At 47.4% G+C, this 26999-nt stretch overlaps 3 protein-coding genes across 10 annotated transcripts in view; 2 read left to right on the forward strand and 1 right to left on the reverse strand.

Moving 5' to 3' along the window:
• Positions 1-20941, forward strand: part of kst (karst) — a 31274-nt gene extending 10333 nt beyond the window's left edge. For 2 of the 7 annotated variants that reach the window (NM_001274439.1, NM_206265.3), the window contains 14 exons: positions 4304-4494; positions 4773-4940; positions 6546-6662; positions 6731-6993; positions 7063-7192; positions 7445-7632; positions 7757-10730; positions 10790-10929; positions 10987-12597; positions 12661-18559; positions 18619-18934; positions 19008-19118; positions 19252-19581; positions 20323-20941. In NM_001274439.1, coding sequence (NP_001261368.1) covers positions 4375-4494; positions 4773-4940; positions 6546-6662; positions 6731-6993; positions 7063-7192; positions 7445-7632; positions 7757-10730; positions 10790-10929; positions 10987-12597; positions 12661-18559; positions 18619-18934; positions 19008-19118; positions 19252-19581; positions 20323-20579 — 12624 coding nt within the window. In that variant the 5' untranslated portion in view covers positions 4304-4374 and the 3' untranslated portion in view covers positions 20580-20941. Of the gene's footprint in view, positions 1-2915; positions 3145-4303; positions 4495-4772; positions 4941-6545; positions 6663-6730; positions 6994-7062; positions 7193-7444; positions 7633-7756; positions 10731-10789; positions 10930-10986; positions 12598-12660; positions 18560-18618; positions 18935-19007; positions 19119-19251; positions 19819-19960; positions 20024-20322 lie in introns of those variants that run through there. The other 5 variants (NM_001202112.2, NM_079176.3, NM_001104022.3 and 2 more) reach the window with 4 other exon arrangements.
• Positions 20942-22363: 1422 nt separating this feature from the next.
• Drs (Drosomycin) lies at positions 22364-22750 on the forward strand. Its single transcript, NM_079177.4, has one exon. The coding sequence runs from the start codon at positions 22427-22429 to the stop codon at positions 22637-22639; it is 213 nt and encodes a 70-aa protein (NP_523901.1). The 5' UTR covers positions 22364-22426; the 3' UTR covers positions 22640-22750.
• A 508-nt stretch (positions 22751-23258) lies between these two features.
• Positions 23259-26978, reverse strand: Ythdc1 (YTH domain containing 1). Of its 2 annotated transcripts, none has more exons than NM_139554.4 (3): positions 26827-26978; positions 25778-26677; positions 23259-25658 (listed from the first exon to the last, which is right to left on the reverse strand). In NM_139554.4, exons 1-3 carry the CDS (start codon positions 26840-26842, stop codon positions 24409-24411), a joined length of 2166 nt encoding a protein of 721 aa, NP_647811.2. In that variant the 5' UTR covers positions 26843-26978; the 3' UTR covers positions 23259-24408. The 2 variants fall into 2 exon arrangements, with proteins under 2 accessions (NP_647811.2, NP_728876.1); NM_168029.2 differs by having other exon boundaries at positions 24095-25658; positions 26941-26978.
• Positions 26979-26999: the final 21 nt, after the last annotated feature.

Here is a 26999-nt window from a genome sequence, read left to right on the forward strand (position 1 = left end):
GGTCGCAAAATTAATGGATCTTTCGTTGATTCGCATCTCCAATCGATTAAAATTTATTATGTATTTGGAACCGCCCTGCGTATTTCATTTTTAATTGATTTTCATTGTGCTCAAAGGATGAATTTAGAGAAATTTGTTTCGAGGAATTTGTGCTATATCTATGGAATCTCTATAAATCCCACCCGTTGTCATCTTCATTTGCTTCTTTTGTCCCCGGAGATTTCTATTCGTTAAAAAGTGATGTCATCGCTTGACTATTTAATTTTTGGATTCTAATCATGGCTCGATGGATTTTCCCAGCACGGAGAAAAGCGCTGAAAAACCGTTGAAAAGCGTCAATTGAAAACGGTTTTCATTGCCAAAGTCTCACTGAAAAATCAGTTAAAACCGCTGAAGCGGCGCCCCAAATAAACGAATCTAGCATTTGCATAATCAAATCCCAAATAAAAAGAACTCACGAAGGCAGGGAGAAAACCAATTCGAATTCGGTAGCCGGTGGCGCATGCGCAGAACCCTGAAGAATATAACGAATTTTTGGGGCTTTGAATCAAACTCAGATTCGAGGTACGATGATGTCATCAAAACAACATGGGTTGCGGGTGTATTTTGTGTGTCTATCGCATCGTATGTGGTACAGCCCCTCCGGGGGGCGTGACCAAATGCCAAAAAGCAATAATAAAGGCAATGGCCACGAGGAGCTGGGGGCTTTTGAGTGTGGCTCAACATTGACTAATTTTCGCAAATAACTTTTGGGGCACATCACATAGACACATAGATATGGACGGCAACACACGTCCGATCGTACCAGGCAAGTTAAAAAAAAAAAAAAAAAACATGAGCGGAGTGAAGCTCTCTATAAACAATTTCGATTTCAACAAAAGCAAAAGGCAACCAAGAGCCATGAAAGCAATCGACGAGCTATGTAATATTTCTTTGGCATTTGTATCGCTATGAGACAATAATCAGCCAAAATGTTTGGTAATCATTCGAAGCTCCACCCAATAATTTGGCTTTTAATGGAGTTGGGGTAATATTTGAATTTATTGATGAGAAAAGAGTGAAGATAGATATATTTCTGTTCATCTATCTATCTCATATTAAGTTAAGAGTATCATAAGTCTCTGTTCAACTTTAGCAGAATAAAAACGTAACTCTATAGATCATTTCCAGTTTAGATCTATTGTTTAAATTAAATCCAAGTCTGTGGCTCTTTCGTCTCCAGCTTAGCTGTTTTCTCTTTGAAATTGTTTGTTATTTTCTCTCGTTGATTTTAAAAAATTGTTTAGCATGCCAGGCACAAACAAAAGAATTTATATCACTGTGGGTTTCTACTTGTTGTGTTGTGTCAATCTGTATTCTTCTTTTCGACTGAGGCCAAAACTGAATTTTAATTTCCAGCCACTGATGAGGTAATTTTATGCGTAGAAATTTTTGACAACAAAGACCACCAATTCCCTAATTTGCCGAGCTATAGGTCTCATTATTTTCGGTTCAAAGCGGAGATGGCTGAAAAACTACGCTTTTATCAGACATATGCCATCACTCACGCAAAAGTAATTAAAATCGGTAACTACCTCGGATGTTATCTGAGTAGAAAAAGGTTGCCAAAAAAAGATGCCTAACTTCTTTTTGATATACTTTAAAGTATCATTTAATTCGGGATTTGCTAAATGATATGTGTGACTTAGCGTATGGGCCATAAAAATTAAGCATACAAAATGCTAAATGTTTATTGATTTATGCAAATTCTTACACAACTCCGAGGTTGTTGCACGCCTTGTTCATTAGCTAACCGTGTATGTGGAACACACAAGATCTAGAGAACACCGAAGAAGTTGAAAATCTATAAAAATCGTTTTCAAAGTGTTTGCGATGAGTGAAGTGTGGTGGTTTATAAATAGAAAGAGGCGCGGAATCCGAGTGTTCCTGCTCCCAGCTGCCGCGCATGTGCTGTGCTACCATGTTGTATCACAATTGAAGTAAACAGGATGCCCGGAATTCGAGCCTCGGTTCGCATTTGCCCCTGACTTTGCCTCTGCCGTCCTTTTCCGGCGACTTTAGTTGTATAAATAGTTTATGGCCAAAGACAGCTGTATGTGAGTTGGGGGATGCGTTCTATTTTGGGGATCAAGGAGGCACAGTTTTAATTGCTTTTCCTGCTAAGCCTAAAGTTATGCCGCACTCTGCATTTTCTAGGTTTTGTTTGCCACTCGATAATGATAAGCGTCGAACGTTATCGCGGTATGGTAAAGTTTATTGTCACACTGGTGTTGTTGGTTTTTTATTGTTTAGTTTTCACCTCTTTTTAATTGATTTTTCTATTTGCGAAAGCGAAGTGTTCTGTTTGCCAATTAGCCGCGAATGCCTTCCAGGTGACCTCAACGCCATTGGCGGCACATATGTATAGTAAATGATCTATTAGCGGAGTTATGACACCCGACCCGAGTAGACAGCAGATTATAACTCTTTGGCATGATGTCATTGGGAATGATCGAATTTGGCAGCTATTCTAAATGGCCCATTCATTAGTCTGCGGAATCTGATAGGGCGCCATAAATAACTTGATATTGGAAGTGCATTCCCCTCTATATATATGTATTTATTCCGAAAAACATATGTCCGAGGTATGCGGGATTTATGGACCGATAAGATAAGCCGACAGGGTCTATTGGCTGTTTGTCAAGGCAAGGATTTTCAGATACCTTAACCGTTTTCTCATACTGCTATCAGCTCGTGCGATAAAGGGAATTCACCATAGGCCAGTTGAAGCATTTTTGTTGCCACTCTTGGCATTTGGCTTTTAATTCATCTGATAAACAGAGCCAAGAGGGGGAGGAAGCTTTCCCCCACTCTACATTTTTGGGGCGTGCAAAATGTTGGGCACACATTGTTTTTAGTGACCAAACGGCGCGGGCTCTGCGAACATCTGACCGTAGGAACGAAACTTAGTGTCGAAATACAAAATAGAAATAAAAAACGAAAGATTAGCTTTAAGGAACGGCACTCGGTGCTGAAAGCCCGGATATCTTGAGAAACACCCTAGAAATCACTGATCAAAGGCCATGGAGTACAATAGTGTTCTGCGCTCGAATTTCTCGCGCAACGAGTATCGCCGATATATATCCTACGAACGCCAATCGTTGGGTAGGTTTCTGAACTTGAACTTTTCCCCTGGAAGCTCGCGATCATTATACAATCCCGAAACGAAAGTAACCTGCTCTTATCTATCTCAGTTGGGTGGAACTTCATATTTGGTTGATAAGAGCGCAAATATTTGGCAAATGAGTCAACGGCCTAGAAAAATGGTTTCGCTTTCTGCAGTTTCCGCTCCAATTTTGTTCACTTTTTAACATATTCTCTTGTCCAGTATTACGTAAAACGAACCGTTGATAAAAAAAAAGTAACAAAGTCGTGAAGCATTTTCCATAGGTATGAAGTAATTTTGGCAGTCGACAGATAAGCTCGCAGAACCACTATCGCTGGGCAGCGACTGTTTTGATTTCGATACGCTAGCTGGGGGTATATCTACTGGGTTGGAAAGTTGGTCACAGCTTGGTTTGTTTATAGTTGGTAGAGTTGAAATTATCTTACACTTGTTAGCAAAAGAAATTTAAAGATACCTTACTCTTTCATGAGGTAAAGTTACTTGAAATAAAGCAACAGATTGCTAATTTCTACATCTTAAAAATCTTTCACTATATTTTAAAATTCACTATCAAGCTTACTCAAAAAGGTGTTCACAATTTTGTTCAGCTAAGATCTAAATGTGAAACGCCAATCGACACATGGCTTATCTTAACGGGTCTAGAAAACAAAAGTACGTGATGAGGCGTTCGAATAAAAAGTGATTGTTGGTTCTTCGTTTGAAATACCCGTTGGTAATCTTTGACATTATGGGAACCCACTGATGGAATGATTTAAAATTAGGAATTACGTTTGACATAATCGAAAGACTACAAATAAACTGCCTTGGAATGTGGTTCTAACTTTAGCCAGGGATTTTTTTATAGAGGCAATTATGTTGGCGATAACTCGTTATCTCTAAATCAATAGGTTCGTACGTCACGGTCGTGCTTTCCCTATCTCTGCCACATACCTTTCGTATTTTTCCTCTATTTTCCCTATGCCCATTATTGATTTTGGTCTGTTGTCAGGTGGTTTGCCCATTTCTCTTTCCTGGAAAAAAATACAAAAAAAATGAAAAAAAATCAAAACAAACACTAAGCCTAAACGTTTCGCGTTGCATTTATATGACTTCGAACTAATCCGAGATTTTTGTTCCTCCTCCCTTCCCCCCACTTAGCATCACAATATGAGCCGGGAGGCTACTCCGCGCTGCAGACACCGACGCCTTCCAATCGCAACTCCGCCAACATGACCCAGCGGGACGGCATCATCAAGTTCGAGAACGAGCGGATCAAAACGCTGCAGGAGGAGCGCTTGCACATCCAGAAGAAGACATTCACAAAATGGATGAACTCGTTTCTGATCAAGGTGTGTAAACTACTTGAGTCACTCATCACTCCCAATACTTGTAATTTAATTACTATAAAGTACAAATGAAAGAAATGCTTTGTTTTGCTAAGCACATAAAGTTTTCATTGTTTAAATACTATAATTTCTCGATCAAAGTGATGTATTCAAATGAAAGCGCCATATGTATATGACATTCGAAATTATACATTCACTTGAAATTTTGATTGGAAGAAACTTTTATGGCCCCACCAATTTATGAATGCAACTCACATTTGGGCTTATCGTCTTCTTTGTAGGCCAAAATGGAGGTCGAAGACCTATTCACAGACCTGGCCGATGGCATCAAGCTGCTGAAGCTGCTGGAGATCATATCGTCGGAGAAACTGGGCAAGCCGAACAGCGGACGCATGCGCGTCCATAAAATCGAAAATGTCAACAAGAGTCTGGCATTCTTGCACACCAAGGTGAGATATGCCACATAAATGGCGGCGAGTGAAGGGAGTGAAGGCGTTGCAGTTGCTGGAAGACCAAAGACCGAAGACTGAAGACTGGAGAGTGTAAAGCTCTCTACGCATTTGTAGAAAGTGCAAGTCGCGCCTGCGCAGCTGCGCGTGGCCATTGCGTGCTTTGTTTGCCATATGAGGTGCACGGATCTGGCTGTTGGAGTCGGGATTTCGGATCTCGGGGAAGCGGGAAGTGTGAGGCGACGTCAAGACATGGCGAAAAAGTATATATTTAATTACCTAGCCTGGGCACCGCGTTTTCTTGGCAATATCTGAAATATTTGCATACTTTCTAATGCATTTTTTCCTTGACTTCACTTCACTTTGTTGCGCTTGGCACATTTTCCACTGCCGCGCTCATACTATACATGTGTACTTTCTTTGCACCTCTCGTGCGCATTTGATTTTAATTGAGCAAAGTGGGAGCTTAGCGTGCGACATAGTTTCGAATCTTCTGGCTAGTCAGGTGCCTCTGGTCTAATCTAATTAGAAGCAATTAAAACGCATCAAATTGTCCCACTGTCCAACTAATTCACTTTGTTTCTTAAGCGGCGAAGCAGTGAAAGTTTTCGGTTTTACTTTTCACCATTTCATTTCATTCCATTTCGTATTTCATTTGTTTTTCGGGCTTGTCTTTTGTGTGTGACACGGGTATTGAGTGCATTTTAATTGGTGTTTAGGCTTGAAAGAAGCCCGAGCGAAAGATTTACGCACAAGCGAGCATTCGATGGAGGATCCCTTGGGGACTCATTGAAGCGTTTAGCGGAGCACGACTCTTGGAATTTCCAGTCGCCATTAGGAGAACCAAAAGGCGTAGCTCCCTACTAAACATTAATGTACCAGAATAACTCGGAACGAGTCTATTAAAGCAAACGGTTTGTCGGGGAATAGGAATAAAGTTAGCTTACTGCCTTCTTATGAACTATTAAAAACGATAATCTGCCATACATAAATTATAAATGTATATATAATTTATGATTTTGACAATACTATTTAAATTCCTATAAATATGCACAAAATCGATCATAAATCTATGATTAACCCACCTCCAGATTCCCCTTTATCTGCTATGAATTTAAAAAGAAGCCGTAATTGGTTCTTAAAATTCTAATTCGTAAACTAGTTTTTAGTAAATGCTAAATGGTCTGCAGACGAGAGCTCTCCATCTCAATTTTCCACCTGGACATAAATCAGCAGCCAACCGCTGGCCACTTTGTAGCTATGATAATGCGATTTAGATCGGTATCAGCTAGTAACTTATGCTTTCCTCGCTGGGATTATCGTGCGCGTTACCTGTCCGCGCCCTGACCCACTATAAATGCAAATGGCAGGCGAGCGACCCACATGAACCCACCGGGGGTCAAGCACCTCCACCTGATAAAGCGTGTCTTGCTGGACAGGCGCAGACCCAGTTCGAATGTATCGGCATCTGTGGGATGTGGAACTCTTGGTAACCCAATACGCAGCTTACCCACTCCATTCACCAAACGGGAACTGAAAGAAATGCAGAAGAGATAGTGTGGAGTGGAGAATGGAAATAATGCATGATGGTTTCTTTCGTCTTAGGTCCGTCTGGAGTCCATTGGTGCTGAGGACATCGTCGATGGCAACCCCCGTCTCATTCTCGGTCTTATCTGGACCATCATTCTGCGGTTTCAGATTCAGGAAATTGAAATCGATGTGGTAAGTTGTCCCTTCGCAAGTCACATAGCAAAAGTGCTTAATTTATAATTCCAATTCGTTTCACTTAGGATGAGGAGAACGAGTCCAGCGAGAAGCGTTCCGCCAAAGATGCACTGCTCCTGTGGTGCCAGCGCAAGACGCATGGCTATCCGGGCGTCAACATCACCGACTTCACCAACTCCTGGCGCTCCGGCTTGGGCTTCAATGCGCTCATCCACTCGCACCGTCCCGATCTGTTTGAGTACAGTACGATTGTCAATTCGAAGAACTCCAACCTGGACAACCTTAACCATGCCTTTGACACGGCCGCCAACGAATTGGGCATTCCCAGGTCAGAATTTTGTAAATTATAAAAAATATGTCAATAAAATTAATTGTAATTTGTTCGCCCCCCTTTTAGCCTGCTCGATGCGGAAGACATTGACTCGGCCCGTCCCGATGAGAAGTCGATCTTGACCTATGTGGCCTCCTACTATCACACCTTTGCACGCATGAAGAACGAGCAGAAGAGCGGCAAGCGCATAGCAAATGTAAGTAAACCAGGGTCGGACCCGGCTTCAGCTATGAACCTGCCTATAAAGGTAGATGCGGATGCCATTGGCAGAGGCCCATCGTCTCTAGAAGTCGCTGCAGCGTAACGGTGTCCCACAGTTAACGCTCTACTTCACAATGGATTGGCCACCGATTGGATTCGGATTCCGATTCGGAATCAGATTCGGGTGGGGTCCAGACCTACACCTAGAAAGTCGCTCAACCAGCTCTCTTTTTCTACCCCTCCGCAGATTGTTGGGCAGCTAATGGACGCAGATCGCAAGAAGATGCAGTACGAGGGTCTGACCACAAACCTGCTGAGCTGGATCCGCCAGAAGACGCTGGAGCTGGAGCAACGCGACCTGCCCAACTCGCTGGAGGGCATCCAGCGAGAACTGCTGGCCTTCAAGGAGTACCGCACCATTGAGAAGCCACCCAAGTGAGTAGAGGTTCATGACCAGCCGGAAACGATACATTGTATTTCAGTCGGATCACTGCTCGGATACGCAGAGTACACCTACACCCGTAGTACATCTATTAATGATGGTCCTCCCCTCCAACAGATACAAGGAGCGCAGTGAGATCGAGGCCCTGTACTTCACTATCAACACTCTGCTGAAGGCTTTGAATCAGCCACCGTATAATCCGCAGGACGGCCAGCTCGTGAATGACATCGAGAAAGCCTGGCAGATCCTGGAGTATGCCGAACATCATCGCGAGGTGGCTTTGCGTGACGAACTCCTTCGCCAGGAGAAACTGGAGCAGCTGAACTACAAGTTCGAGAAGAAGTCGGTTCTGCGTGAGGGTTATCTCAAGGAGATGATCCAAGTGCTGTCCGATCCACGATACCTGCGCCAAGTGGATGCCACGCTGAAGAAGCATGAAGCTATCTCTGCAGATATCCTGGCGCGTGTGGAACGATTCAATGACTTGACCGCCATGGCCGAGGAGTTGGACAGGGAAAACTACCATGGCAAAGAACGAGTGCGTCGCCGAGAGCAGGAGGTAATGGCAAAGTGGCGCCAGTTGCTGGAACTGCTGGAAAACCAACGCCTCAACCTCTCCCAGATGAGCAACCTGATGAACCTGCTCCGCGAAATTGCCAGCACCACAGAAGCAGTGCGAGAACTGCAGCAACAGTTCGCCTCCGAGGATGTGGGTCCCCATCTCTTGGGAGTGGAAGAACTACTGCAGGCGCATTCGCTGCAGGAACTCCAGGTTAACACCTATGGAGAGACTCTCAAGCGCTTCAATCGCCAAGCCTTGCCCTACAAGAGCTCCGAGCACAAGGACGCAGCTCTGCTGGCTCAACGCCTTGCGGATTTGGAAGAGGCGTACTCGGAACTGTTGCGACGCTCGGCGGCGAGAAGAGCCCGCCTGGAGGAGGCTCGAAACTTCCACCACTTCATGGAGGATTACGACAACGAGGAGTCCTGGCTGGTCGACAAGCAGCGTATCTGCAAAACTGGCATCACCGCCAAGGATCTGCGAGCAGTTCTTTCCCTACAGCAAAAACACAAGGCTTTGGAGGATGAAATCAAGTCACGAAAACCGAAATCAGGTCAGATGTCGACGGCAGGCAAGAGGCTGATTGGCGAGCAGCACCCAAGGTCCTCGGAAATCCAGAGCAGGATTGATTCCCTGGCGGAACACTGGCAGGCCTTAGAGGCACTAGTGGAGCTGCGCCGTCGCCAGTTGGAAGATGCTGCAGAGGCCTACCAATTTTACACCGATGCCAATGAAGCCGAATCATGGCTGAACGAGAAGATAGCTTTGGTCAACTCCCGGGACTATGGTAACGATGAGCCTTCTGCTCAGGCCTTGCTTCAGCGTCACCGCGATCTCCAGGGTGAACTTAATGCCTATTCCGGAGATATCCTTAATCTAAACCAGCAGGCGGATAAGCTAATCAAGGCGGGCATTTGCACCCTAGAACTTTCCGCCGCAGAGCCAGAACTGCCCGAAGTGGAACAGGAGGAGTGGGTGAACGAGACTCGCCTGGTGCCCAAGGAAGTTTGGGAGGACGAGTGGGTGGAGAAGCTGGAGCACAAGAAGGTGACGGAGACAAAGATGTTGCCACATGTCAAATCTCTGTTTCCCTTCGAAGGACAGGGAATGAAAATGGACAAGGGCGAGGTGATGCTATTGAAGTCCAAGACCAACGACGACTGGTGGTGTGTGCGCAAGGATAATGGAGTGGAGGGATTCGTGCCCGCCAACTATGTTCGTGAGGTTGAGCCGCGCCCAGTGGCCTGTATTGTACCGAAAGCTGAAAAGGTCAAGTCCCTCCAGAAGGTCAAGAAAACCATACTGGTCCGACAGGTGGTACCCGTGAAGAGAATTAAACCTGTGAGCGTAGCTCCCAAGCCTCTGGTCCAGAGGAGAACCTCTACCCAAAGCATCAACGAGAACGCAGATAGCGTGGAGAAACGGCAGCAGAGAATAAACCAGACATACGACGAGCTACAGGAAATGGCCCAGAAACGACATGCCCTCCTGGAGGATTCCATTCACCTGTTTGGCTTTTATCGGGAGTGCGACGACTTTGAGAAGTGGATGAAGGAGAAGGAACGCATGATCAAGTCGGACGAGGGCGAGGGTGTGGACAATGCCAAGCGTAAGTTCGAGAAGTTCATCACAGATCTCTCGGCAGCATCGAAAAGGGTTGAGGAGATCGATGGCGCTGTGGACACCTTCCGCCGACAGGGTCACTCGCAGCTAGACAAGATCATCGCCCGCCAACGCCAGATCCACCAGATTTGGCAGCGTCTCAATAATGCCAAGGCCCAGCGTGAAAAGAGTTTAGAAGGAGCCTCTAGTGTGGAACTCTTTAACCGCACCTGCGACGAAGCCAAGGTTTGGATGAGCGAGAAGATGTTGCAGCTGGACACCGCTGTTATCACTCCCGATCTCCGCACTGTTCAAGCCTTGCAAAGGCGCCATCAGAACCTGGAAAGGGAGTTGGCTCCCGTGGAGGACAAGGTTAATCGGGTGACCTACTTGGGCAACTCGGTAAAGAACGCCTATCCTGCTGAGAAAGACAATGTGAATGCCCGCCAACAGGAGGTGCAGGATATGTGGCAGCAGGTGCAACAGCGTGGTAGTGATCTTCGCAACCGCATCGAAAGCGAGGTGGGTCAGCAGGTCTTTAACAACAGTGCCAAGGTCCTTCTAGCCTGGATAGACTCCGTCAAGGATCAACTGAATGCCGATGAGTCCGCTCGTGATGTGGAAACTGCAAACAACCTGCTGAAGAAGCACAACGATCTGGGCGATGATATCCGTGCCCATGACACCGAATTCGTGGAGGTAATTCAATTGGGCAAACAGTTGTCCGATGGCAAACCCAACATGGCAGAGACGGTGGCTGTGATCGAACGCCTGAAGGCCGAACAAGATGCCATTCATCGCGGCTGGGCCGAGAAGCAGAAGTGGCTGCTGCAGTGTGTCGATCTGCAAATGTTCAACCGTGAGGCAGATAAGATCGATGCCACCACCAAGAGCCACGAGGCCTTCCTCGAGTATAATAACCTGGGGGTAAGTAGTTTTAGGTTGTGGCTAATTTTTTCTGGAAACTCATACATTTTTCTTTTCAGGCCTCTTTGGATGAAGTGGAGGCCATTCTTAAGCGTCATCTGGACTTTGAGAAGAGCCTAATGGCTCAGGACAAGATCCTTAAAGGCTTCTCAGATAATGCAGACAAGCTGATTTCTAACGATCATTACGATTCCAAATAGTAAGTTGTAGAAACCTAAAAACATGGTCAAACCCTAACCAATCCATTAACTTTCAGTATCGGAGATCGCCGAAATCAGGTGCTGGGTAAGCGCAAGGCGGTTAAGGATCGGGCTTTTGAGCGTAAACGCCTTCTCCAAGCTTCAAAGGATTTCCACAAGTTTGCCGCCGAGGCTGATGACCTCAAAGTGTGGCTCCAAGATAAGACGAGGATTGCAGGCGATGAGAACTACCGCGACCTAAGCAATCTCCCTCGCAAGTTGCAGAAGCATCAGGCTTTTGAGCGGGAACTCCGCGCCAACGAGGGTCAGCTGAGGAATGTGACTAAGGACGGACAGGCCCTGGTCCAAGCTGGAAATCGAGTACCTGAGGTGGAATCCCGGGTTGCCGATCTTAACAAGCGGTGGAAGGATCTACTCACCCTGTCCGAGGATAAGGGTCGCAAGTTGGAACAGGCCGCATCTCAGCGAGAGCATAACCGTTCCCTCGAGGATGCCAAGAAGAAGGTTGATGAACTGGACTCTGCTCTGCGAAGTGGAGATGTAGGCAACGATTTGCGCAGCTGCAAGGACCTGATCAACAAGCAGCAAATCCTCGAGTCGGAAATCACCATCTGGGATCAGAAGGTAGCGGAACTGGTTTCAACTGGCGACGACATGGCACACGGGGGTCACTTCAATGCCCAGAATATCGAGGCCGGAACCAAGGAGCTGCAGCAGCGATTCAAGGATCTGCGTGATCCTACCCAGCGTAGGAGAGCAAAGTTGGAAGAGAGCCTGAATTACCACAAGTTTGTTTTCGAACTGGATTCGGAGTTCCAATGGATCAACGAACACCTGCCGGCAGCAAAGTCCAATGAATTGGGTCAGAATCTGCACCAAGCCCAATCCCTGCACAAAAAGCACAAGAAGTTGGAGGCGGAGATCAAGGGCCATCAGCCAATGATCAATAAGGCTCTGGTTGCGGGTCAATCTCTGATCTCGCAACAGCATCCGGAGCGAGAGCAAGTCGAGAGCCTGTGCCAGCAATTGGAGCAGGCATGGCAGGATCTGGAGCGCCATTGTGGCGAACGGTCCCGTAAACTCGACATGTCCCTCAAGGCTCAGCAGTATCTGTTCGACGCTGGCGAGATCGAGTCCTGGCTAGGTGAGCGTAACAACGTCTTGCGGTCCACGGAATATGGCCGTGATCGCGATTCCGCGGCCAAGTTGCTCACCAAGCACAAGACCATCGAGCTGGAGCTGGACACATACTCAGGAATTGTAACCGAAATGGGACACAGCTGCGCTGCAATGGTGGCAGCCAATCATCCGGACAGCAAGGTGCTGGCCGCCAAGCAGCAGCTCATTGAGAAGATGTTGAAATCCCTGCACAAACTGGCCTCCCAGCGACAGGGTCGCCTGATGGAGAGCCTCTACAAGCACGAATACTTCCTGGAATCCGACGAAGTAGAGCAATGGATCCGGGAGCAGGAGCAGGCCGCCTCCTCGGAGGACTACGGTCAGGACTTTGAGCACTTGCAGCTGTTACAGAACAAATTCGATGACCTTAAACACCGCGTGGAAGTCGGAGCAGATCGAGTGGATCAGTGTGAGCTGTTGGCCAAGAAGTTAATCGATTCAGAGAGCCCCTATGCCAATGAGGTTGAGAAGCGACAGGAACAACTCAGGTGAGTAGTGTTTAATTTTTACAATAGGGATTATAATAATATTTCTCTATCTCTTGCATATAGAACTTCCTGGGAGAACCTTCTCCAGCTCCTTAACCAGCGTGAGCAGAAGCTTCATGCCGCTGGCGAAATTCACCGCTTCCATCGGGACGTTGCAGAAGCCCTGTTCCGCATCCAAGACAAGAATGCTGCGCTATCCCAAGAACTAGGCAGAGATTTGAACTCCGCTCTAGCACTGCTACGCAAGCATGAGGGCTTTGAAAACGACCTTGTGGCTCTTGAGGCACAGCTACAAGTTCTAGTGGAGGATTCTGTCCGCTTGCAAGCCAAGTACCCATCTAATGCTTCTGCAATTGCCCAACAGCAAGATAAGGTGGTGGCCGCCTGGAATGACCTTAAGGAGCGGTCCACCGCTCGCGGAGATCGACTGGCTGCCAGCTCAGACCTGCAGACCTTCCTTACAGATGTCAGGGATATAGTTTCTTGGTCTTCAAACCTGCGAGCTGCCCTTCAAGCAGAAGAACATGTGAGCGATGCAGCTGGAGCAACAGCCCTGAAGATTCAACACGATGCCATATATGGAGAGATTGAGGCCAGAGAGGATAAGTTCCGGTACCTTAACGAATTGAGCGACTCCATGGTTCAAACAGGCCACTATGCCGCCGCTGATGTAGAGGAGAAGTGTGCCGCCATGTTGGATGAGCGCCAGAAACTCCATGCTGCTTGGAACAAAAAGAAGATAATGCTGGAGCAAAAGATCGATCTCTTCTGCTTCCTGCGCGATGCCAAGCAGATTGACAACCTTTCTAGCTCCCAACAGGCGGCTCTGAGTAGCTCAGACTTCGGCCAGACAGTAGAGGATGTGCAGAACAAGATCCGGAAGCACGACGAGTTTGAGAGATTGATTCAAACACAGGAGGAGAAGGTGTCTCTACTTCAGGAGCACGGTCGCAAGCTAATCGAACAGCGTCACTACGACAGCGCCAATATACAAACGATCCTTCAGGGAGTCCTAGCCCGCCGCCAAAAGGTCAAGGATCTGTGTGCCGTGCGTCGCTACAAACTGGAAGATGCTCTACTCTATGCCAAATTCGTACGAGATTGCGCCGAAGCTAAGTACTGGATCAATGAGAAGCAAAAGAAACTCGAAGCCGATGCCGCCAGCTATGCGGAGGTGACCAATCTGGACGAGAAAATCAAGAAGCTACAGAAGCACCAGGCCTTCCAGGCCGAGGTGGCTGCCAACCAGGGTCGCATCCAAGAAATTCAAGATACAGGAGTGATTCTTTTGAGCAAACAGCACGAGTCCTCACCGGAAATCAAGAGAGCCATCGAAATAGTCCTTGAAGCCTGGCAGGGATTGCTGGCGGAGCTGGAGCAGCGTGGTCGAGGTCTGGAAGAGGCCCAGGACAGCCTTGAGTTTAACAGCCAGCTGGACAAGATCGAGGCTTGGATCCGCGACAAGGAGATGATGGTGCAGGCCAGTGACACTGGACGGGACTTGGAACATTGCAATGCCCTGATGAGGAAACTAGACGACGTTGACTCAGATATGAGGGTAGACGATCAGCGCGTCAAGCACATCAATCAGCTGGCCGACAAACTGATCAACCAGGCCCAAGTGCCAGCGGATACACAAAGTGTGGATAAGAGGCGAAAGGACTTTAACTACAACTGGCGACAGCTGCAAGGAGCACTCAATGCTTATCGCGCTTTGCTGGGCGGAGCCAACGAGATTCATGTGTTCAATCGCGATGTGGATGACACGGCAGACAGAATAGCTGAGAAGTCCCTGGCTATGAGTTCCACCGATACAGGCCGAGATCTGGCTGCCGTAGAAGCTCTGATCCGCAGGGAAGAGGCTCTTGAAAGAGACATGTCTGCCGTTAAGCAAAAGATTGATCAGCACGAAACCGCTGCCGAGTTCCTGATTAAAAAGTATCCTGAACGTGGAGCACAACATATCGAGAGGAAATTGGAGGAGCTGCACAAATCATGGGGAAATCTGCAGGCCTTGTCCGTTAAGAGGCAGAGTATCCTAAACGAAGCCTACCTGGCTCACAAGTTCGTGTCGGACGTTAAAGAACTGGAACTCTGGGTTAACGACATGATCAAAAAGATGAACAACACACAGTCACCATCCACTATCAACGATTGCGAGACCCAGTTGGAGCTGCACCAGGAACGCAAAGTAGAAATCGAGGGCAGGCAGGAGGCCTTCGCTGGACTGAAACAACAGGGCGAGCAGTTATCCAAGAGACCCCAGCAACAGCAGCCGGATAATGTGCGCAAGTATCTCCTTGTGCTGGAAGAACTCCATCAAACTTTAAATGAAGCCTGGAGCGAAAGGGCTAGGGATCTAACTGAGGCCCATCAGCTGCAGTTGTTCAAGGCTCAAGTGGAGCAGGTTGAGATATGGCTCGCCAACAAGGAGGCCTTCCTTAACAACGACGATTTGGGTGATTCCTACACGGCTGTTGAAAGGCTGCTTAAGAAGCACGATGAATTTGAGAAGCTGCTCCATGCTGATCACGTGGACACCTTGCAAAAGTTTGCCAATAGCATTCTAGAGGGTGAGCCCAAGGATGCAGATCTGATCCGGGAAAAACTGGCATACATCCTCAGAAGGAAGCAGAAACTGCTTGAGCTGTCTGAGGAGAGAAAGCAAAGGCTGACACAGTCTCACCAATTGCAGGAGTTCCTGCGCAGTCTCTACGAGATTGATCGTTGGCTGGTGCAAAAACTGCAGGTCGCCCTGGATGAAAACTACCGGGAACCGAGTAATCTGCAAAGTAAGATCCAGAAACACGCTGCCTTCGATGCCGAGTTGTTAAGCAACTCCCCTCGCGTCCAGTCGGTAATCCACGAAGGTGAACGCCTGATCCGAGGCGATCACTTTGCTAAGGATGAGATTGCACAACAGGTGCAACTGCTCGAGGGAGATTGGCTAAAGCTGAAGGGCGCTTCCCAGACCAAAAAGGATAAGCTCCAGCAGGCCTACGATGCGTTGGCCTTCAATCGAAGTGTGGATGAGTTCAACAACTGGATGGACGAGGTAGAGCTGCAGTTGAGTAGCGAAGATTACGGCAAGGATTTGGCTGCTGTCAGCAATTTACTTAAGAAACACGAACGCTTGGAAGCGGATGTGGCCCATCATGGTGAACTGGCTGACCAGCTGAAGCAGAAGGATGAACAGTTCTTCCAAGCGGAACACTTCCTGCGTCATGAAATCCACGAAAGAGCCACCGTTAGTATCCGTAGGTACAACACTTTGCACGAGCCCTTGGGCATTCGTAGGGAAAACCTGGAGGACTCATTGAGTCTGCAGCAGTTCTTGAGGGACGCCGAGGATGAACTTCAATGGTTAGCGGAGAAGCAATTGGTGGCTGGTTCCCAGGATCTAGGCACCAGTCTTTTGTCCGTTCAAGGGCTACAAAAGAAGCACAACTCTCTGGAGGCTGAACTAACATCGCAGGAACCTTTGATTCAGGCGCTCCTCCAAAGAGGCCAGCAGATGATCCGGGACAATCACTTCGCCAGCGAGCAGTTGCAATACAAATCGGAGTTGCTGCAGAAACAGCTTGTCCAGTTGAGAGACTTAGCTGCCATTAGACGTCTGCGTCTTTTGGACGCCGTAGAGAGCCAGCTGTTCTACGTTGAGGCCAATGAGGCGGATGCTTGGATGCGGGAGAAGCGTCCGGTTTTGTCGAGCAGTGATTACGGCCGGGATGAGGTCTCAGTTCAGGGACACCAAAAGAAGTTGGAAGTCCTTCAAAGGGAACTTACCGCCTTTAAGCCGTCGATAGAAAAGGTTGCCAAACTGGCCACTGGTTTGATTGAAAGAAACCACTTTGACAGCTCCAACATAGCGGAAAAGAATGCCCAGGTGGGTCAGGAGTATGAGGATCTACTCCGTTTGGCTAAGGAGCGGGAGTCGAGACTTGGTGAGTGCAAGAAGCTCTTTGAGTACCTGCGGGAAACGGAGGAATTGCACGAGTGGGTGGGCGACCAGATGGCCGTCACCGCTAGCGAGGATTACGGTGAGGACGTAGAGCATGTGGAACAGCTCATTCTGGCTTTTGAATCCTTCGTTTCCAACTTAAATGCCAACGAGGCAAGGGTTGAGGCGTGCTTGGAGCGGGGCGATCGCCTCATCCAGGAGAACAATCCCTATAGGAGTTCCATTAAATCGAAGCGCGATGAGACAAAGCAGTTATGGGAGGAGCTCAAGGATCTGGTTCACGCTCGCCAAGATGCCTTAGCTGGAGCCAAACAAGTCCACGTCTACGATCGCGTAGCGGACGAAACCATTCAGCTAATTAACGAAAAGGACGCCTCGCTCATCTCTGAGGACTACGGTCAGGACTTGGAAAGCATTCAGGCCTTGGGTAGAAAGCACCAAGTCTTTGAGTCCGAGCTGGTGGGCATCCAAGGACAGGTTGATTCGGTTTTGGCCGAGGCCGCTAAACTGGGCGAGATCTACCCAGATGCCAAGGAGCACATTGAAGTCAAACGTGATGAGACAGTGGAGGCATGGACGGATCTGAAGGAGAAAACCGCCGCCAGGAAGAACAAACTCAGCCAGGCAGAGCAGCTGCAGTCCTACTTTGACGAGTACCGAGATCTGATTGCCTGGATCAACGAGATGCTGGCCAAGATCACTGCCCCTGAACTTGCCAACAGTGTAGCGGGAGCAGAGCTTCTCCTGGCCAGCACCAAGGATCATGACACGGAGATTCGCACCAGAGACGAAACCTTTGCCAAGTTCGCCGCCAATGGTCAGCAGTTGATCAAGGAAAAGCACTTCCTTGCCCACGAAGTGGAGGACAAGATCAAGGTTCTGCAAGCGCGTCACGAACTTCTAAAGCATACTCTCAACAAGCGGCGTGAGATTTACGAACTCAACCTGGACACCCAATTGTTCTTGAAGGACGCCGAAATCCTAGAGCAATGGATCAGCAGTCGCGAGCCCCAACTCAAGGATACCAAACTGGGAGATTCCATTCCACAGGTGGAGGATCTGCTTCGCCGGCACGAGGACTTTGAGAAGACTGTGGCCGCCCAGGAGGAGAAATTCCAGGCCATTAAGAGAATAACCATGCTTGAGCAGCTATTCCGTCACCAGCTGGAGCAGGAGAAAATCAGCAAGTTGCAGGAGAAGGAGCGTTTGGAGAAGGAACGCCTGGAGCAGCTTAAGCAACGAGAGCTCCAGCGCCTGGCGGATGAGAGGAGACGAGCGGAGAAGCAGCACGAGCACCGCCAGAATGCGGCGTCCCAAGAGAAGACCCCAATCTTCTCTTCGCCGATGGTCACTCCAGCTCAGACAAGTGGTCCACAGTCCCCGGCCTTGAGTCAAGTCCAGTTGAGGCCTCCATTTGGAGATGATAACGAGCACCTGGCTCTACAGAAGAGCAGCTCCAGCGGCATGTTCGGTGACCGACTCCGTCGCGGATCTGCGGATGCCAATGTGAAGCGGGCGGAGAGCATGAAGGTACAGCCCAAGCAGGCCAAGCGTACACCATCGTTCACCACCAGAAGACGTGCTCAGTCCTTCAGGAAGAACCAGAAGGGTGAAGGATTCGACCTGCCACCCGTTGAGATTCAGGGCAGTCTGGAGCGTAAGCATGGTTTGCAATCTGGCGGCAAGAAGGCTCCTGTACGATCCTGGAAGCAGTTCCACACTGTCCTCTGTGGCCAGTTGGTGTGCTTCTTTAAGGACGAAAATGATTTCCTGCAACAGAAGACGGCCACTGCACCTGTTAATATCCTCGGTGCCAAATGCGAACGTGCTGATGATTACACGAAGAAGAAGTACGTGTTCAGGCTAAAACTACCCGACGGATCGGAGTTCCTGTTCGAGGCTCCCTCGCTGGACATTCTAAATGACTGGGTGCGCAAGATATCCTTCCACGCCAGTCTGCCGCCGAACATGCAACTGCTTAGCTACGACGAGTCCATGAAGGTAAGATTGTATATCCATACGAGAAATAAGAATTAATCATATTTGTAATGTCCTAACAGCAACAGTCGAGCAGTTCGCCGGACATCAAGGTTACTAGCAGTGTGGAATCACCAGTTAGTTCTCGTAACTCATCTCCCGACTCCCAGCGACGTACTAGCGGAGCCCAGGTCCTTGACGGAACAGCCACTCCCCAAATGGCATTCCTTCAACGACAAATGCAACAACAACAACAGCAGCAACAATCCCAGCCCAGTTCACCCACCGGCGGATTCGACCAGAAGCCACCGATCCCGCCCAGAGGAGCTGCCCCAGTGGCCAGCCATCGCCAAAGCCAGGAGAATCTAGTTGTGATGCGCAATCGCCAAAGTTCCAATGGTAGGAGATCTTTAGGCTAATAGCTAATTGGATTTATTATTAATTTTTAAACATGTTATTCGACATGTTACAGACCTGCAACAATCCGCCACTTTACCCGCTGGCTTGACTGGAGTCCAGCAAAATGGGAACGGCAAGGATGATAACGCGTTGTTGACGCGCAACAGCGAGGCCAGACAATCGGGTAAGTTCTCCAAACTAGGTGGTATTCCCATTTCCGAGCTATTTGTGTCTTTGTCCATACACCTGCTCCTCCACATTGTTTCACACTCACATTGTAAAATTGTCCTCCAACAACGCAATGCCGTATGTATTAGATAATCCGCCGCCATTGCCAACAACGATGCCACCGGTGGGTGGCCAGCATCAGCATCCCCAGAACTCCCATTCCCATCAGAATCAGCATCAGGCGCAGGTTCAGCAAAGGATTAATGCATTCAATGCGGCGGCGAGTCAGCAGCATCAGCCGGATTACTTTAACAACAATACAGCGAGGCAGCAGCCGCAGAGGATTCCCTCCGGCAGGATCGACTCTACGAGGAAGTTTATCGAAATGGAGGCGCATAACAATAACGGCGGCACTAGCAGCAGTCCCAAGAGAAGTACCATCAACTATTCCAGCAGCGGGGCCAGCAGCAATGGCAACGGTAATGTGAAGATAGGCAGTGGAAATTCGTCTACGACCACGATCACCACCTCCACCACCACACACCAAGTGACCTCGAGCAGTCGCACGGTGTGGCATCTAACCTCATCGCCCACCTCATCGACCAAATCATCATCAACCGGCGGCTCCGGGGAGCCTAGCCATGCCATCAGTAATCCAAGCTACATGGGTCTGCATCTGAATAACAATAACGATTCAATTGGAATTGGACTCGGTGGTTAGACGATCCTCATTAATCCTAACAATCTGTATATAAGTAGTCTTAAGTGCATGGTCCTTGGTTACGGTTGATTTGAACTCTTTGGACATAAACGTTAATTTTTCTCTCTATCTTGAATGCATGCATATGTGTGGAAAAGGTTCTTCAGCTTTCAAACCAGTGAAGATAACCCGCCGATCCTATCTGCGAACGAGTTTGCAAAGTATTTCCATGGGTCTTATATTCTTTACATATTTAACCTATCCCTACACGACTATATAAACGATCGTTTTATCCAATTGAAAAAAGGCGAAACCAGCTGTAGTTAGAACCATTGAAATATGAATGACTATGTACACTTTAGAGCTCTTCCTCACATATATTTTAAATTTAAGCTAATTAATGATATTCTGTTGCCTCTACACCTATAATAATATTATGCTATACATCGAACACTCTCATTTGCATGATGTCTTTGTACTTTCAAGATTTCCAACCACTCATAATTGATATTTTGTACAGGTTGGGGAAATACACGCTTTGAGAGCAACCGGCCCGTATCCCTGCAGCCCGACTCCATCAGCTTCTCCCGTGTTTCAGCGGAGAGTTCCAGCGAAAGCGAGGCCCAGTCGATATCATCCGTGTCCGGAGTGAAGGGCAGCAAGGGAACCAAGGAGGAGCGCCGCAGCGGCATGTTCCGAATCTTCGGCCGCAAGGGCGACAAGGAGAAGGAAAAGGACAAGGACAAGCGCCGCTCGAGTCAAGTCCCGCCACAGTGAGAACATATATAAATTCCGGATAATGAGAAGGAGCGCCACCGTTACAACAGATGAACCAGGCCGAATTGTTTTTTGTATTTTTTATAAACACCATGATTATGTCATTTGTATTCGCCAAGGGCAATCAAATTTAAAAACAAAACCAACTACTAAACGAGACAAGATATGAAAAAGTTGAAACATTAACGTGTCGATTTAAAGCTAAAGCGGCAAATGAAAGTATAAAAGAAATATTATATATATATAAAGTCAATGTGTTAATTGCATTATAAAATGTATCTGTAAGTTTGTTCGTTGTATGATTAAATTTAATATTCGTAAAACAAAATACTTAAACAATAAATACCATACATTGTGAAATCAAACTCAGCTTAATGTTAATTCTAACCTTGTGGGAGATTTAGGACAATTCTGCAAGTAAGCTTATACGATGGGATGGTAATACAAGTTGGTTATATATTATATTATATTATACACTTTCTACCTAAGGCAATCTTAGCAACAACGATAGATAATATTATAGGAACATATGATGATATAGAAAAGAAAATAAGAAAATCAGCTTAGTATTTTTATTTAACAAAAACACTAAAATAAAAACTTCAAAAATTATGTAGCTGATTTTTGTTATAATCGCACGAAGCCCAAAAGAATGCTGCAAAAATGAACAAGGGAAAATGTAGCTATTAAAAGCGCAGCATGTAGAAATCTTGTATTTATACAGTTGCTTTAAATAATCATCAATGCTTATCTAATATTTTGCAAAAGTAAATTTTATATTGTTCATAGAAATTCAACAATATAAAAGTAAACAAAAACGCTATTAGGCCGGATGTTTATATTTTCACGACGAACTTCAATAACATAATATTTGATCTTCATTGAGTAACGCATTAATCAAATTTTTTACTTTTTCGGTCGTTTCGAATTTTGTTTACCGTTTTATCAGTCTATTATTATGATGGGCTAGATGTTGTTTATTAGATGTTTATTTAAGAACATTATCAATACAAAAACATCAATGAAAGTGATAATACGAATTGACCATGTAGCAATTTGTTTTGTGTCTATAGACTGAATTTTTTCCCCTACATTAATCAAAATTATATTTTTATATTTTATTTTGAGTTTACTTGGGTTTTTCATGAAATTAAAGATTAACCTGGGGTTTTTACAATCCATTACGATAGGCTTTCTGTTCATTGCATCTATAGCCTCTGTACTTTTCCGTGCATTCTTAAAGCAAAAGCATACATGTATATCTTCAATTCAAGTATATCTGCAATTTAGTTTGCTTATCTGGAGTCGCTGTATCCCGACCTATCCAAACTCGCGTCCCAGTCAAAGGTAAACCATTTTTATTTAGTTCCCAGCCTCTGGTATTTGTTGTTATTTATCGGTGACTTTTTGAAATTTATTCAATTAATTTCAGTCTTTGTGCTCTTGATAACACGATTTCCTCGTTATTCATTTAGTTTGGGTTTAACCAAAACCCTTTAGCGAATCATTTTTGCTGGACAGTCCAGTTGAATTCGGTATTCTACACACAAAGCTCATCTTACAGTGAAAAGTGTTACTTTATGAAATACAAATGAGGCTCTAAGCAATGCTTTTCGCTTACGCTTTTCGATAAGCGTACAAGTAGTTCCCCTACCGAAGGCCTATAAATGTGACTGCACATGTATCATCATAATTTGTTGATATACTTCGTTTATACCCGACTACGCATCGGCTAAAGCTGAGGGATCGGTGCACTATATAAGCTTCTCCTCGAAGTTCCCAAGCCACAAGTCGCTGATAATTCAAACAGAAATCATTTACCAAGCTCCGTGAGAACCTTTTCCAATATGATGCAGATCAAGTACTTGTTCGCCCTCTTCGCTGTCCTGATGCTGGTGGTCCTGGGAGCCAACGAGGCCGATGCCGACTGCCTGTCCGGAAGATACAAGGGTCCCTGTGCCGTCTGGGACAACGAGACCTGTCGTCGTGTGTGCAAGGAGGAGGGACGCTCCAGTGGCCACTGCAGCCCCAGTCTGAAGTGCTGGTGCGAAGGATGCTAAATCCATGAGCAATTAGCATGAACGTTCTGAAAAGCGCGTTTAGCTCTCCACTACTTACACATATTCTATGCTGCAATATTGAAAATCTAATAAACAAAACTAATGTACATTAATTCTTCAGTTTTGAATATCCTTCTCCTGACTTTCTTATTTAGAATTAATATAATACTGCATACATTAATACTGTAAATATGATAAGTACCTGCAAAACACTGCAGCTCAAGTCTTAATGAGGTTCTGCGATAGCTTAGCATAATTAGTAACTTATCGCGCAGGAATTCCCTAATGTTCCCGACCTACATGTACTTCTGATAGTTGCCGAGGTCAAATGTTGTTGTATTTGTATTATACCTCAATATTGGTATATTCAATATCTAATAGTACCCAATTCAATTGCAAAGATAGTCATTAAAAAAACCTAAATCACTTGCAAATTGACTTTTCTGCCGGAAAAGCAACCTTGACACACAAAGTTAATTAGTTTATCTGGAAGTCATGTGAGAAATTTGTAAATAAATAAATAGAAAATTTTTCGCAGTAATTTAAGTGGGCCTAATCCCTTTTAAGCATCTTGGTTTTACGATGACACCGCAATAAGGTACAACTTTATATTGTTTTTGCAATCAGCTTGAGTCTTTATTAGGCATCAGTCTTTCTCTCTAAGTTTCTTCGTGCAATAAATGAGGTTCCAAACTCCGTAGATTTTTCCTTCTTTGTTGAATCCAGATCCTGCAAAGAAAAAAGAGCAAACCCCTAGGTCTGTCCAGGAATGTATTTTCGTGTTTGTCGACGGTCTGAGCTTTGGTGAAGCGTGAAAATGTGGCAGTCACTGAGTGGAATCGATGGGGGGATTGACGCGTGCCCAACTGGTGGGCCAAACACTTCGGATTGCTACGGTTCGTATTGCTATTGAGCCAAAGGGACCCGGAGCGCATCACTCCGGTCCAAAATGTAGGCGGATGTGTGTCTGTTTCGGGGAAAGATGGTCTTCTGTCGGCAAGACATATACATAGGTGTTAAATATGATTGCATTAGTTTTATACTACGTATAAGGAAGCTTTGATTGGATCGAAGCGACTGAAGGCGACCCTCGTCCTTGAAATTCGGTAGCAGTGATTATAACTCATAGCCCCCATTTGGAGCTAGGCTCCGCTCAGGTCTTTGAAAGTCTTGGGGGGCACAGTGCCCCTTTGATTTTCGGTTTGCTTTTGCTAAGTCCAACTCTCGTTTTTGGAACTTTTGGGGTGGTGGATGGAGAAGGGGGCTTTGTGGGGTTTGGCACACACGATACACACATCACTGATTGATCACTGCTCATGTTAACTTAAGTTCGTTCATGGTGTTGTTGTTGGTTGTGGTTGTTGTTGTTGGGCGTCTCTTTAAAGTCTCTTTCTCTCGCTTTCTCTCGCTACTTTTCGCTTTGGGAGGTAAATAAAGTTCACATTTTCTCTCTTTCATTTTGTATTTTTGTGGTTTAAAATATTTAATTAGCATTAAGATCTCTGCTGTATTGAAATTTGCTTAAGTCGTAAGTTTGTTTTTAATCTTAGTGTGGGTGGTGGGGGTGTTTGGTGAGCGGGACAGAGAGAAAGGGGAAAGAGAGTTGTATCGACTTTAGACGATAGCCGGTTTTATCATATTAACTTTTTGCTTATACCGTAACGCATTCAATATTTCTCTTTAGATTTTCACACGCGAGAGGATTAGGATTACACTTTCCGATTCTAGCGAGGCCAGGAGCACGATCTCGTTTTAAACCTCGATGCGGCCTAGCGCCTGTTGTCCCGATAGCTTCGCTGGCCGCCGCCGCCGCCACGCTCGCGAAACGGTCGCGAATCCCGCGAAGATCCGCCGCCACCGCTGCGATTTCCGTACTCCCGTCGACGACCGCCCGCGGAGCCGTTGTTGCCGTCCCGATTCCGATAGCCGCCGGGTCCACCCATACCGCCACCGGATCCTCCACCGGCTCCCATGCCACCGCCCGCAGCCGCCGCCTGGGCAGCAGCTAACCCGCCAGCTCCATTGCTACCGCCATTGGCTGCTCCGCCGTAGACGGGGAAGCCAGGCGGTGGCACTGTGGGTAGGCCAGCATTCTTCCAGGCAGCAAACTCCTCGTAGCTCGGCGCCTTGTCGAAGCCCGGTGGTGGTGGTCGCTGGGGAGGCGGATAATCCGGTAGAGGCGGGGCACCGGGTCCATCGTAGTACCGCACCGGTGGCGGCAGCTGCTCGTACATGGCAGCTGCTGCTCCCGGTGGAAGGGCACCTGCTGCTCCCGCTCCAGCTCCTGGAATCGGCAGCTGGGCGAACGGAGGAACGAAGGGCAACGGCGGAAGTTGGCCGTGCATGTTGCGCATGTAGTCCGCCACGTATGCTTCAGCAGCTGCCGCCGAGGACATGTAGCGTTCCCATGACGGCATGGCCATGTCGCCCGGTCCGCCGGGTGGCGCTCCTGCTGCACCTCCCATCTGGCGGTACGGGGAACCGCTTCTTTTAAAGCCACCGCCCGGCGGAAGGCCCATGCCATGATGGTGACGGTACGGCCGATGGTGTGGTGCTCCGTGGTAGCTCCTCTTGTGCCGCATCGGGCCCAGGTGGTCGTGATTTGATCCTCTGCCTCCGCCACGACCTCCCCCTCCATGGCCACGCGAGGATAGACTCCTGGGCGGCTTGTAGATCACGTGTATACCTTTTTCTCGCATAACTCGAGCCGTCTCCTTGGATTTCTTGAGTATGGGAGTGAGTTCGATTTGTTCATCCTCGGGAAAGAGACGACACAGCTCGCCGCCAATCTTGGGCTCAATCTCCTGGCCATCGCGACCGATCTTCACCGGCTTGCCCTCGTTCCAGGTGTTGTGCAGGTGCAGGGTGGCGTTGAAAGACAATTCCTTGCGGCAGATCCAGTCAAGCTCGATGACGCCGCCCAGTGCCTTGGGCGAAATACTAGGCGGCAATACCCAGGCCACCTGAGGAATGTCCCGCCGTGAGGGGGCTGCCATCCGGGCGAATCCTGCAAATTTACCTAAAAGCAAAATCGGATTATAATAGAGGTTTTGAAGACATAGACATTGTATGTATCTTATTCTTAAGAAACTAAGAAAGTATAAGAAATGAGAAACATTGTTTACTCCTTGAACCTACCACTCTCGTTGACCGAGAAAATGAGCAGGACGTTTCTGGCCTCCTTGAAAGCCTGGTTAAGATTGGCGTCGTTCTGCGGCAGCGTGGCCCACACACTCTTGTTCTTAGACAGCTGGACGTTGTCGCTATTGTTCGACTTGATGAGGAAGAACCGTGTGTCTCGGAATAGGTAGTTCAGCTTGGTCATGTAGTCGTAGCCCTTCTGCGAATGTGAGTGCGTACCGCCACCGACAGAATCTTTTTCCGGCGTGGAGCTCTTGGAACTGGGTTTGCCCCGGCCGTTGCCGCCACCATTTCCTCCGTTTCTCTTGTGCTGAGTGCCCGAATCCGAGTCAGAGGACTCGCTGTCGGACTCCAAAGTTGGAAGGCTTGGTTTCTCGTCCTCAGCCTCGCTGAGATCGCTCTTGTGGCCAGCAGAATCGTTGGCATTGGAGGGTATCTTGGTGCGCGACTTCTTGGCGGACGGCTGTCGATCCTCGGTATCCGGGGATTTGGATTTGACCTTATCCGACGCCTCAGATGAGGTTGTTTTCTTCGTCCCGCTATCCGTGCGCTTCTTTTTCTTCCCACCATTTAGCTCCTCGGGAGTGGGTTCCCGTTTGGCTTTGTTCTTGGCGGAAGATTTGGAGGATTTGGTCTCGACAGCGGGTTGAGGGCTTTGCTTGGCAGGCTTCTTGGTTTTCCGCTTGCTACTGCCCGCCAGGGAAGATGTGGCAGTGCTGACGGAGCTGATGCTCGGCTCCGAGTCGGATGAGTCTCCACCATTCGATTCGGAAGCCTCACTCCTTGTGTTGAACTCAAAGTCTTGCAGCTCCTCGGCAATGTCCGCCTCGTTCTCGTCGAGGCCCAGGTGCACTGCATCCAAGTCCGCCATCTCGCGCATCGGCAGCGTTTGTTTACCTGCTCCGAAATCGGAAATCGGAGTACCAGATGAATGGAGCACCCACGCACACGCACACACGCAAACCAAGAAAAATATATAGAGAAAAAAGCCGATCGATCGGCAAGGTAAGAAAAGGTCAGGGAAATACAGGTATTCCCAAACTCACGGGCTGCTCTTGGCATTAATTGTGTGGACACCGGTCTAGCGCCACTTTTTGTTCACTTTTAACGCAATATATCCCTTTAATATCGCGAAATTACGCCAATTTTACAATGCTTACACACAAATTCTGCGTCACAGCGGCGACGAATTGGCGATGGCGTCAGAAGAGTGCGGCTA

This window comes from Drosophila melanogaster, chromosome 3L (assembly GCF_000001215.4).
Source record: "Drosophila melanogaster chromosome 3L".
NCBI lineage: Eukaryota > Metazoa > Arthropoda > Insecta > Diptera > Drosophilidae > Drosophila > Drosophila melanogaster.

Excerpts from the sequence above, each read along its gene's own strand:
- Drs (NM_079177.4), top strand. The coding sequence starts at position 22,427 with ATGATGCAGATCAAGTACTTGTTCGCCCTCTTCGCTGTCCTGATGCTG.
- Ythdc1 (NM_139554.4), bottom strand. Across the intron at positions 25,659-25,777 it reads TTTCTCGGTCAACGAGAGTG|GTAAATTTGCAGGATTCGCC; the intron begins GTAGGTTCAAGG and ends TTTTGCTTTTAG.